The 12602-nt window shown below is 45.7% G+C and overlaps 1 protein-coding gene across 1 annotated transcript in view; it reads right to left on the bottom strand.

The window, feature by feature from the left end:
* Positions 1-269: 269 nt before the first annotated feature.
* The window catches only part of Ephb1 (EPH receptor B1), a 455961-nt gene continuing 443628 nt past the window's right edge, over positions 270-12602 (bottom strand). Inside the window, exons 14-16 of the mRNA XM_042281503.2 lie at positions 7666-7859; positions 5730-5885; positions 270-1760 (exon numbers count right to left, since the gene is read on the bottom strand). Coding sequence (XP_042137437.1) covers positions 1652-1760; positions 5730-5885; positions 7666-7859 — 459 coding nt within the window. The 3' untranslated portion in view covers positions 270-1651. The remainder of the gene's footprint in view (positions 1761-5729; positions 5886-7665; positions 7860-12602) is intronic.

Genomic DNA, 12602 nt, shown 5'->3' on the forward strand with positions numbered 1-12602 from the left:
TGGGCTGCTTTTGCCATGATATTTTATCACAGCAACAGAAATGGAACTAGGATTCTCCCCTGTCAGTTCCCTAGGCCTAGAAGAAAAGGCTCACATTGCCTTAGATATATATTGAGTTTGGAACCAAGTTTTCTGTCAAGTCCTCACATCTCCCTAGCTGTGTGTTTACAGACATAACAATAGCAAGCAGTCTAAAGTTTGGACATCAACTTCTTAGTATAGTGTGTGAGTTAAAATCAGGGTCCAGGGACACACACTCTGACAACATCTTACATAAACCCAGACATGCTTCTGCTCTTTTTAATTAGACAGATAAAATTAGCAAGGAGATTAAGGTAAAAGGAGAAATTAAAAATATTTAAATGTTAGGTGGAATTTACAAAAGTGAATCAAACAATGAACAATGAGGTACAAGAAGGAATGTAAAGAGAAACACGGACAGGACAGAGACATTCCTCGGATGTCACATGGCTTCAGCCAGTCCGCAGGCCAGGCAAGAAAGAATTCTCCCTTGCCGCCTCTAAAATCACTGGTTCCGGGGATGTGGAAGAACATTCTCCAGAAATCCTTTCCTTCTCCTTTTCTTCAGATCTTATCAGTAATAACTCTTCAGTCAGCATCGTTCTAGAATGGCCCACACTGCATCCAATTCAAACCACTCACCTGTTTCCTTCTTAATTTGCAAACTCTTCAGAGACTTTTTTTTTTTTTAATTTTCATTTGAGTTCCCCGCCCCGCTCTTTTCTCTTCCCATTGAGCCAAGCAGCCAGTGGACCAAGCAGAAAGCCAGGCCAACAGCGTATTCCAGCCCCCTGAGACCTCCCAGAGCCCAAACTCTCAAAGCCCAATTCTTTTTTCTTGTTTGCATCTGTCACGAACAAGCACAGTCGTTTTATAACGCAGACACACATACGTGTGCGCTTGCACACGGAAACAGGTTTTTTTTTCTATTATTTTTCCAATTTGTGGTTTCTTTTTTCCTTTTTGCAGAAAATGCAAACAAAAGAAAAACGAGGTTTTCAATTGAAGGTACATCTCTTCTTCAATATGAAGACATTAATTGGATTGGTTGGATCCCCATGCAGTAGTGGTCAGCAAGGTCCTTTGGCAACTGACAGAACAACATCTGGAGACTCAGGAGCTGGGTTTGATTTGAAGAAACTTCCCTACACGAGTCATGAGCAAAGGGAGATGATGTGGGGAGGGAGGAGGGACTCTCAGGGAGGAGTACGAAAGGAGAAAAGAAAAGAACATCATTGGTGAGGGAGAAGATGGAACAGCCCGAGGCTTGTGTCTCATCCCTCCACCTCCTTCCCTTCTTCCCGCAGACAGGTAACTCCAATCCCCGTGGATAGGAGCCGAGTTCACCTTGGTTCCCAATGCATATGGATTCAGCTTCACTTCTGTTAAACATCACCTTTCTCTATCTTTATTATCATGTGTTTGGTTTCCCACGGCATCTACGTGCTTCTGTTGCGGAGAAACGACGATTGCCCATGAGCCACAGGTCCAGTTCATTCTTCACAGATGGAAAGTTGCTTCCCAGCCAAAAAGCTGATCTTTCTTGCACATTCCACAGTGGTCAACCTCTGGTTTCCCTTTGACCCTGGTCCTTTTCACTTCCTCTCCTCCCCTATGAATGCAAGTGTTCTCATGCCATTACCGATGGTGACTGACTCATCTGGACCCTCATCGAATGGATGCTGCTCAGAATCTTCTTCTGATGGCCTGCCAAGGTGACCCCTATTCTCAGGAGGTCTCTAGAAGGGCAAAGAAGTCAATGTTAGAGTTAGGGCAGCTTTTTCACAGCTGAAACTTATCACCAAAGGCATGCTCCTGCAAACAGTAGGGTGGGCAGAAAAATGTGCTCAAAAGCCCAGAATCTTAAGTGAAATTACCAATATTTTTTTTTACTTTGTATATGTGCAAATGTGTGTGAATATCTAGTGGAGTGTGTGTGTGTGTGTACATATATGTACATGTATATGGAGGCCAGAGGCCAGCCTTGAGTGTTACTTCCTAGTCATCATGCACCTTGTCTTGTGTGTCTGTTTCTATGGGATTGTCTCTCACTGACTGACCTGGGGCATGCCAATTATGTCAGTGTGGCTGGCCAGTGAGCCTGTGGGGTCTTCCTGTGTCTACCTCCCCAGAGCTAGGATTGTAAGTGAATGCCACCCTACCCAGCTTCTTTCACAGTGATTCTAGAGATAGAACTCAGGTCCTCGTGCTTGCCTAGCACGCATTCCACGGACTGAGTCATCCCCCTCGTCCCCAGCACCAAGTTATAATATTACCCTACTCACACTCATGTTCTCTTGGCACCCCTTGTGCCCCCATCTGCATGAGCCATGCCTTGTTCCTCGTCCACGGGTCCAGAAGCAGCCTTTTCACAGTGGCATGACCCTCGGGTGGACTGGAATTTTCCTCTGACTCTCTAAGTGCACACTCTGTGGGGCTTTGGTTATTTCGTGGACCTTTCTGCCTAAATTAGTGAACACCCACTGAGACTGAAAAGCTAAGGGGCTTGCCTGGTCTTCTGATGTTTCCCCTGAGCTTCCCATCTCTCACTCTGTTTGAATTTTAATGCCATGCATTTTTAAGAAGGGTGATCTTAAAATAACTTTAAAAATATCTGCCCAAGTAGGAATCCAAAGAATATGTCTGGGATAGAGGTTCAGATTGGATTCATCTGTCAACTGTGAGAATTAATATGAACAAGTCCTTAGCTGGTAACGATGCAGAGTACTGCCCAAGTGCATACCATGTGCTATATATTATCTCAGTCATCAGATAGAGAAACTTCAGTCACAGATAGTAAGTTTAACAGCACCCAGGTTTTCTGAGAAGGCGATGGACCACACGCATGCTTGTTAGACCATGCTATTCCATTTGTCTCTCTACAAACCAATGACAGGGGCACTATTCTTACATGTGCATTTACAGACAAGACAAGTGTCATTCAGAGAAGTGAAGCACTGAATATCACACAGCAGGTAAGCAGTGAGAGATGTAGAATTCAAATAGAACAGCACCTGGTTCCCAGCCTCCTAACAGGCCTTTCAAACGCTTCTACGGGACTGCTTATTTCTTCCAAGCTCCCTGAGCCTAGCACAGGCAGGCTTTTTTTGTACACTGCACACCCTGGCAGACCCTGGGCTGGGTGTCTGTGTCCACAATGCCTTGGCCCTTTGCCTCCGCAGACCCCAACGCCCCATGTTAGCTAGCTGCAGTCCATCTCTCCAAGGCTGCAGTTGCTTGAGATAGGTGAGTTGCCCGTGTCTTCTATAGCAAATACTTTGAGGGAAGCAGGCTTGAATTTTGAATTCACAAATTGCCCCACCATCTATTTTATCGAGCTGCTCATTTTCTTTTTTTTTCCTTCCCTCCATCTTTCATCTCTCAAGAAACAAACTGAATTGCTCCAGTACTGTGTGGCTGTGTTTTACTTTGAACTAAATCCCTTAATTTTCAGTTTGACTTTCCTTTTAATCCTCTCCTTGTTCCTTTTTTCTGCGACTTTCCCCAGACTGAAGGAACAGCTTTATTTGACTCATTCAGTTATGGAGGGGAGGAGGGGGAAACATGTCAAAGAAAAGTCTTAGGCAGACGAGAGTGAGCAAAGTAGAGTGGCCCTGACTCCATGAACGCCTACACTTAGGCCCTCTGATCACCCAGGAGCATCCCTCTGGGCGCTGCAGGATGGGAAGGCTGGTTCTTTTTAACTTTGTTTATTTTAGTTTTGTGCTGTCCAATTGGCAACTATTCAAAATGTGTAGGACTATCTTTTTTTTTTTAGGGATCACCAGGAAATGGACCTTTACCAAACATACACTGCTATTTAGTGGATTCAAATGGAGGTGCACATTCAATCCACCAAATGGAGAAAACCCAGACTCCATCATTTATGATAAGAATAAACCTCACAGTGATAAAGCCTGACTCCAGGCATGGGCCAGAAGCCAGTCAGTGTCTGAAATCTCTCTGTCTGCACCAGAGTACAAAGCCAGGAGTGGATCTCCACTCTTCTTTCCCGGATGAAGCAACTGGCCTGGTCATAAGAAAATCCCAATGCCAGCATTGTGCCTAAGATATGACAGATGACCAGTTAACATATGTTACCTGCCTGCTGGACTGATGGGTCCTCAGTCATAGGAGATGTGTATCACAGGTCTCCAGAATCCATTCTGATGCTATCAGTATGCATTGTTGCTCAGGTGTGTGTGTGTGTGTGTGTGTGTGTGTGTGTGTGTGTGTGTGTGTGTGTGTGTGTGTGTAAGAACTGACTTCCTGGTTGGGATTATTTGAACTGTTTGAGTACACAAGGCAAAAGCAAAATCTAAACCTGGTCCTTCTTGTGTTTCACAACCTTTGTCACACATCAGAATGACCTGGGGAATGCTGAAATCCCCTGAGCCCTGCTCTCACCACATAGCATTAATCAGAATCCTACAGGTGGTATTGGTACTTTGGTCTTTTGTAGTCCAGGCTGGCCTTGAACTTGATATGGTAACTGAAGACAATCTTGAATTGCTGATCCCCTTGTCTCTACCTCCCAAGTGCTGGGATTATAGACATGCCCCACCATCCCCAGTTTACACAGTGCTAGAGGCTGAACCCAGGGTTTCATGCGTGTTACGCAAGCACTCTAGGGGCTGAGGCTCATCCCCAGGCATAGGCTCCCGTACTTCTTCAAGATTCCCAGGCTACTCCCGTGAGCAGCAAAGGCTGAGCCCTCTGCTGGCCCTTAGAGGGGAAAGGTGGGGAGGGGGTAGATGCATATTGAACCAGCAGCCGGAAAAGCAGCCTGTGCCCCATCTTGCCTCATGTGTCGCACTATTTCACAATCTGTTGCACGGAAAGATTGGAGCTGGATAAATATTTCCCAAACTGCAGTTCCATAAAAACCTGTCCCTCAAAACTATGGTTCTAGGGTATTTAATAATTTGAAATGGGCTTCTTTATCTGAGGGTTTCTCATGGCCTTTATAACGCTAATATGAGCAGTGAGTCTCCACGAGGATGATAAAGTGTGCAGTATTTCCCAAATTTATTTGACCGTGGGACCTTTTTTCCAAGGAGAACCTATTAGCATTTCCCACAACTGGTGCTGCTTGCAACATTCTGGGGGAAATGATGGACCACATGGATCTTTAAGAACCTGTCTCGCTCTCATCTTATTTGAATAATTTTATTTTGTGTATTTCTCCACACTCCCGTGGGAGCAGCAGACTGGTAAGTAATGAGTGGGGGATGGAAGCGCGCACGTGTGTGTGTGTGTGTGTGTGTGTGTGTGTGTGTGTGTGTGTTTACAAGGGTTGTCCAAGTGTGAGGATGACGCCCTGCTCCATACAACCCAGCAGTCACTGAGTCAGTGCAGTCCCCTGCCTGCGACTGTCTAAAGTGCTGGCCTCTGTGTTCTTCCCTTCCATCTGGATGCTCTCTTTGGTGGGCTGAATGTAGAAACTTACATGGGGAAGAGACTTAATGATTAGAAAAATGACGTAAGGCTACGACTATGAAGAATTCTCCATATCCAGGGTCCAGGATAGATCTCTACCATCACCCCCAACCCTCCTCCATCTCCCACCTTCATCTTATCAAAGTACAGCCTCACAACAAGGCTGGCTCTACACAGAGAAAGGGCTTTGACCCACATCATCTTCCAGAGCAGGGAAGGGGCCCGAACACTTAGCTCTGGGCTGGACAAAGGAGAGTCTCTTCACTTACTCTGACGTCATCTGGGTGACCAGTTGGAGGGAGGTGAAGCCAGCGGTGAGGAAGCTGTCCCTGTACTGGACCATTTTGATGGCACTCAGCCAGTCATCCACGGTGGTAAAGGCCGTGAAGTCTGGGATAGAGCGGTCAAGCAGGGGTTGGGAAGGCCTGGCGAGACAGAGAGGAACAGGTGACCTCACGGCTGAAGAGAGGGGGCACTCCAGGCTGACCCTCCCCGCCTGACGCCGCCTCCAAAGCCGAAGGGCCAGTCCTCTACTCTTAGGCATTGTCACAGGACAGTCAACAGTACAAGCAGCTTGATACAGTATTCAGTTGAAGGGAGGGGGGAGACTGTGACTCCTCATCCCAAGATGTGGTCCTGTAAAAGATGTGTATAGCCTTGCCAAATCTGATGGCAATGGCTTTCTTTTTCCTGTTATCTGAAAAGCATGGCATGGAACAGCCTAGCAATGACTGTCCTTCTCTGAACAGACTTGAAGTAGATACGCAGGGAACTGAACCAGCCATCTTGATGTCAGTTATCTTGGGGGTCACCCCAGTTTCACACCCAATTTCCCTCTAGGCCACAGAGTTTACTTCCTGTATCTTTGCATGGCATTACCCTCGTTAAGGTATTCTCTTGAGCTCTCCTTTACCAGGTCCACACTGCAGCCAGATACACTTTTCAAAATGCAGACATGATCACATCAAAGCTGTCTCCTTAACTGTAATACATACCAAACCCTTCGATGGGTGCTCACTGTTCTGAAAATGAAGATAATGCCCAATACACCCCGAGGTCGGTGAGTGGCCTCATTTTTGCCCACCTCACCAGCTTCCTCTATTTCATGCTTAGCAACGGGCCCTGAGCACCTGACCCTCCTCACAGGCTGAGCACTTGCCCTTTGCTCCCATCTCCATGCCCATCTAGTCGATGCACTCTGGTCCTTCAAGTCTCATCTGCAAGACTGTCACCAGGTCCCTCTCTACTGCAATTGGAGGCATGAGCTCTGGGTGCTCTGCATAGGACCCTGCCATGTCAGCCATTAAGATCCTAATTTTACATTTTTTATGGTCATCTGATTAATGTCTGCTGTTCCTAAATTATTTTAAACTCCACAATGGCGAGGACTACATCTTACTTGTTGTATAGAACCAGCACTGGCTACAAAGACTGGCCTGTAGCCACCTACTACATTTTGGTTGAAAAGAGAAATTAACAAAATGCGTTCACGCAAATATAGCTAAGTGAATCACAGCAGACACTGTAGCTGACAGCTGTGTTGTGCATCCATTCATATCAAATGAATCTGCCTTGTATTTTTTTTTTTTTTGGTCCCACAGTAATTGGAGCCTTTACCTATCTAACCGTTGGCAAAAAACTTTGAGCCCATAGCTATACTGGCCTAGACAATCAGTGCATTTAACAAAAAGGTACCTCCTGGAAACAAGATCATCTAGAAATGCCGTAACACCAATCATATCAGATACAGTCTACTAATACAGAATCCAGTACTGAATCCACTGGCTGCCAACAGATGGTAGAAACCTGACCGGGTCTCGGAATATCTGCTCACAACGGACACTTGGAATGCATTTTAGAGGGAGGGAGGATAAAAAGAAGGCAAAAATCGCCGGGCGGTGGTGGCGCACGCCTTTAATCCCAGCACTCGGGAGGCAGAGCCAGGCGGATCTCTGTGAGTTCGAGGCCAGCCTGGGCTACCAAGTGAGTTCCAGGAAAGGCGCAAAGCTACACAGAGAAACCCTGTCTCGAAAAACCAAAAAAAAAAAAAAAAAAAAAGAAGGCAAAAATCTGGGGGTATATTCCATAGTGGATAATCTGTGCCACTCCAACTTTGCTCCGGACAGAGCAAAGGCTGCCAGCCAGCCATGCCCTTGGGCATGAGAACAACCACATCTAGGCATTACCCTGCTTCACTAGACTCACACAGCGGTGATGGTTGCCACAGTCTTGAGACTAGCTGGGTTCCGGATCATCTTGTCCAGGGTGTTGACGATCTCTGCAAAACGGGGCCGGCTATTGCGGTCCTTCTGCCAACAGTCCAGCATGAGCTGGTGCAGGGCAGCTGGGCAGTCCATAGGAGGGGGCAGCCGGTAGTCCTGCTCAATGGCATTGATGACCTGTGGTGGCAAGCAAGGATCAAGGTGACTAGGGAAATGTGTCAGCTAGTCATTAGCAAAGATGGGGTCTCCTCTAGCCAGGTTGGCACAGGTGCCCTCAGTGGTCACCACATATTTCCCACTATGTGATTTGCAATGATCTTGGTTTCCCTACCTAGGAAGTGGGGACCAGATCTTGTCCCTTTGTGTCTCCTGTACCTGGTACAGGGCCTGATACAATTGGGTCTCTGTGAATGGCTGTGTAAGAACAAGAGTGTCAGCGGGCTGGAGAGGAGGCTCATTGGTTAGGAGCACTTGTTCATCTTGCAGGAGACCCAGGTTTGGTTGCCAGTGCCTGCATCAGGCAGCTCTCAACCATTTTCAACTCCAGTCCAATGGGATCTGATCCGCTTTTCTAGACTCTTCAGTTATTGCCTGCTCATGGTGCACACATAGACAAAGACACAAACATACACAAATACAAATAAAAAATTTTAATAGGTTTTAAGAGCAGCAGGTGGGACCAGGGAGCTGGCTCCAGTGGTAGAGAGTGTACACTGCTTTGCAGACGAATGGGGTTGATTCCCAGCACCCACACTGTGCAGCTCACAATGGCTTGTAGCTCCAGAACTCCAGCTCCAGAGAGATCCAATGTTTTTGGACTCTGAGGGCACCAGCACTGTTGTGTATGTGCACATGAACACACACACACACACACACACACACACACACACACACACACACACACACACACACACACAGGGCGGGGAGAAGGTATAGGACTAGGCATGGTGTACACTTTTGCAATTCCAGCAATTTAAAGTCTGAGTTCTGGGCTAGCCTAGGCTATATAAGAAGACTTTGTCTACAAAACGAGAAAACAGAAGCTATGGAGCTCAAATCTGCCTTCCTGGAAGCAGGTGGAAAACAGCAGTGACAGATTATGCGGAAACTTGGTGAACTAGTTATTTATAGATATGCTCCAAAAGCCTGAGATGACCTCATTCTTTCAGTCCTGAGGGGAAAGGAAGGGAGGAGATGAATCAGCATTGCAGATCCCACTCCATGCCTGGACCCCTCAGATGCATCCTGTGCGAGGCTGCCCTAAGCATCCCGAGACAGCAACATGGAAAGGACTGGAGGGCAAGGCAAACAAACTCTTCAGTGTGGTGACAGCAGCCCACAAGCAAGGTGGGCTCACAAAGCAAGTGAAAACCTCTAATCCAGTGTGGGTGGCTTTCACCCCTCTGGTGGAAAAAACCTTGTAAAACTTTTGGGACCTTTCGGTGCTTTATTTTTTCAGACATGCATGTGTTTTCACACTGTACTTCTTAATTCAACTCATGTAAGTCAATTCTGCCTGCTATGCACTTTCTGTATCAGGGAAACAAAATCACGAACGACCCAGGTTCTAGCCTTATGATTGTATGAGGGCACACTTACAAAACAACAGAAAGCCCGGAATCCAGCCAGCCTTTAAAGAGACAGAGCCATTGAAATGGAAATCGGCTCACACTACCCCATCAGGCAAAAGGGTGGGATGTCTAACTGTACAGCATAGTCCTGCTTTCATAAAAAACAACAAGTCATAACATAACAGAGCCCAGCAACTGCATGACGACCTTAGTCAGATATACACTGTGGGGCAAATTTCAGTCACCTCTGGGCAGGGAGGAATACAAATGTTCTTGATGTTTTTTCATCTTGCTTGTTTGTATTGTATTGTCTATAATAATTGTGCATTGATTTATACTAAACAGGTGAAGCACCTTAAACAACAAAGGAAATTATTTGGAGTTCAGTGATTTTCTGGTATTTTTACCTCAATTAAAAAAATCAGATTAATTTCAACTGATTGTTCTTTTCTTTCTGACCTTGTAAACTGGTTATTAGAGATAATCAGCATATTACTTTTTCCATTTAATATGGTGAAAAATTAGCATACACCTCATATTAGTGTCACTACTATATAAAATCATGAGTGACTGGGAACACTGTCTTTTGAAGAGTGTATTGTACTGACTCGTATTTATCTCCTCCACCCTGTTGTCAGTCAAATTCCTTTCTATCCTCTTTGGAGGATGTTATGGCCCTATTTCCCCACGAGGAAATGGAGAAATAAGCAATGTGCCTGAGACATATGAAGAGTAATAGTAACACATACAGGATACCAGCCTTTAAGGTGTCTGTAATGTAACCCTAAGGGCCACAGCACTCAGCTGGAGCCTTTGGAGTATTCACGGGCTGAAACACAATGGAGCTAAGCTAAGGGATGGAACTAAGCTAGGGGATCCATGAGAATCAGTGACTGGGCATTGTTCCCATTAACCTGGCTCATTGGCATATGCCCTTTTCTAATTCCTTCCAAGCAGCCAGACCGAGGGGCATGGAGTCTCCATTCATTGTGGAGACAAGTGGAATTGTCCATTGAGTACTCAGTTGCTTTCTCAGGCTCACCCTAATGCCAAGCTAGGTGAGGCCAGCAGGAGGGGGTGAGAGTCCAGGTTCCAAGTCTCATGGGGTCTTCTACACAAGGTAGTGGAAGGCATTAGTATTCCTCTAAATTCCTGGCACTACTGTACAAACCAGTTTTCCCCAGAAGCAAACCAACTCCTCTCTCTATCTCAGTGGAACAGCGCTGAGGAGCACCACTGAGGAGCACTTCACTGTGCTACGCTGTGGACCCAAGCACTCCAGACAGGGCATCAGGAGGATGGGATCCATGTATGTGCCAAATCTTCTGCCCATGAGCTGTAGACCAAAGCCATGTAGCCATGTTGATAACCGCCCTGGTGTTTGTTTTGGCATTTCCTCCACTTTTTGGGTATGCTTACAATGCTTCTTTTGAAGAGGATATCAAAATGCCATTAGCTCCTGCTCCTCAGAAAGGTCCGTCGGGAGCAGAGTGGCTGTGTTGGTAAGAGTACTACGTAGGGACTGGAGGTGTTGGCCAGTGGATTCTGGGTGCAAATTCTACTTCTTATCTATGAAATCAAGGGATAGTCACTGGATTGGAAAGTGCATAGTGGGATGCTTGAAAGACCAGATGACAGGGTGAGAGGGTACATGCTGAGCTCTGCACAGATGACTGACAGAAAAGTCCTCATCATGTGGAGGGTGTTATTACCACCACTTTTTTAGTGGACAGCTTCTCAGCAAGTAGGGAGCCACTACTGGCCATTTGGGAGGTCTAGGAAGGCAGTGTTTGAAATCATCAAGCACAAAGTAGAGACACATTGGGACCATACTCCATTTCTCACCTTTTTCTATAGAGGACAACCATGAGAACTCTCTTCCCATATTCATCTCACAAAGTTGGACTTCACTCCATCAGCTATTTCTTCCAGATGATTTTGTTGCTATTATCCAAGCTGATACCCAAGCACTGATGCTTCTAAATTCTTTACAGTTTATACTAGTTACATTTCTCATGGCTAAGAGTGGATAGAAGCAACTTACGGCAGGGAGGAACTATTTTGGCTTACAGGTTCATGGAGTTAGGGTCCACTGTGCCAGGGAAGCCATGACAGAGGGCAAGGTCAGCTGTTGCTTGCTACATAGTACCACTCAGGAAGCAGAGAAGTTAGGCTAGAAAGGAGGTTGCCTATGACCCTCAAGGCCTGTTTCCTAGTGAGCTACTTCCTTTAGCTTGACCTCAGCTCCTATAGGTTTTATACTCTCCAAAAAACAGCGCCATCATCTGGAAACCAAGTGTTAAAACACATGAACCTATGAGGGACATTTCACATTCAAACTCAGACACCCTTCTTATGATTTAGATATGGATGCAAAGGTCATGTGTTTGAGGCTTGTTCAGTAGCATATGGTGCTAGAGGGAGGTGGCATAACTTTCAGAAAGTGTCACCTAGCTAGAGGAAGAGTCCATCACTGAAGACATGCCCTGGAATGGGATATTGGCAACCTGGCTTCTTTCTTTTTGCTTCCTGACTCTGCTAGCTGATGAACATCTTCCTCTGACACATGCCCCACCACCCTGATGTTCCATCTCACAAAGTCCTGAAAGCCATGAAGTCAGCCAACTGTGAATGACATGTCTAAAATAAAAATAAAACAAAATAAACCTTCTTCTCTTTTAAATCATTTCTCTCTCATATTTTGTTATAGAAATGGAAAGCTGAATGACACAACTCTCAACTGAAAAGAAAAAAACTGCCTTGGTCATCCACTGGTTTTGGGGCAGCATTTACCTGCTGGTCTTCATCTTGGAGGTAATTTCACTTGGGAGATTTTTATTCTCTTTTATTGTTTTGTTGTTGTTTGTTTGTTTGTTTTGTTTTGTTTTGTTTTTTGAGTCAGGGTTTCTCTGTGTGTCTTTGGAGCCTGTCCTGGAACTGACTCTTTAGCCCAGGCTGGCCTTGAACTCACAGAGATCTGCCTGCCTCTGCTTCCAAGTGCTGGGATTAAAGGCATGCGCCACCACCGCCTGGTGAGATTTTTATTCTTTTTTTAAGGATCTAGAGCTTTTCTAAATTTTTGGAGTGCACATAATTCATAGTTACTATTAAAGTATCATTAGATCAAAGACATTCTTAAATCTCTACTAGGGCTTGGAGATGATTCTCTGTCACCCTGCCTCTCTTATAGTTTGGAGAGCAATGTAGAAAAAATCAACATGTCTAACTGTGACAAACACCAGGGGCTACATTTGAATTGTATGGGAATCCTAAGGCCAGGGCCCAGGATATCTTGCCAAGCAGGAATGAAAATCAATTGGTAGGAATTCCTTCCTTGGCTCACAGCCGG

Source organism: Peromyscus maniculatus, chromosome 7 (assembly GCF_049852395.1).
Source record: "Peromyscus maniculatus bairdii isolate BWxNUB_F1_BW_parent chromosome 7, HU_Pman_BW_mat_3.1, whole genome shotgun sequence".
NCBI classification, from domain to species: domain Eukaryota; kingdom Metazoa; phylum Chordata; class Mammalia; order Rodentia; family Cricetidae; genus Peromyscus; species Peromyscus maniculatus.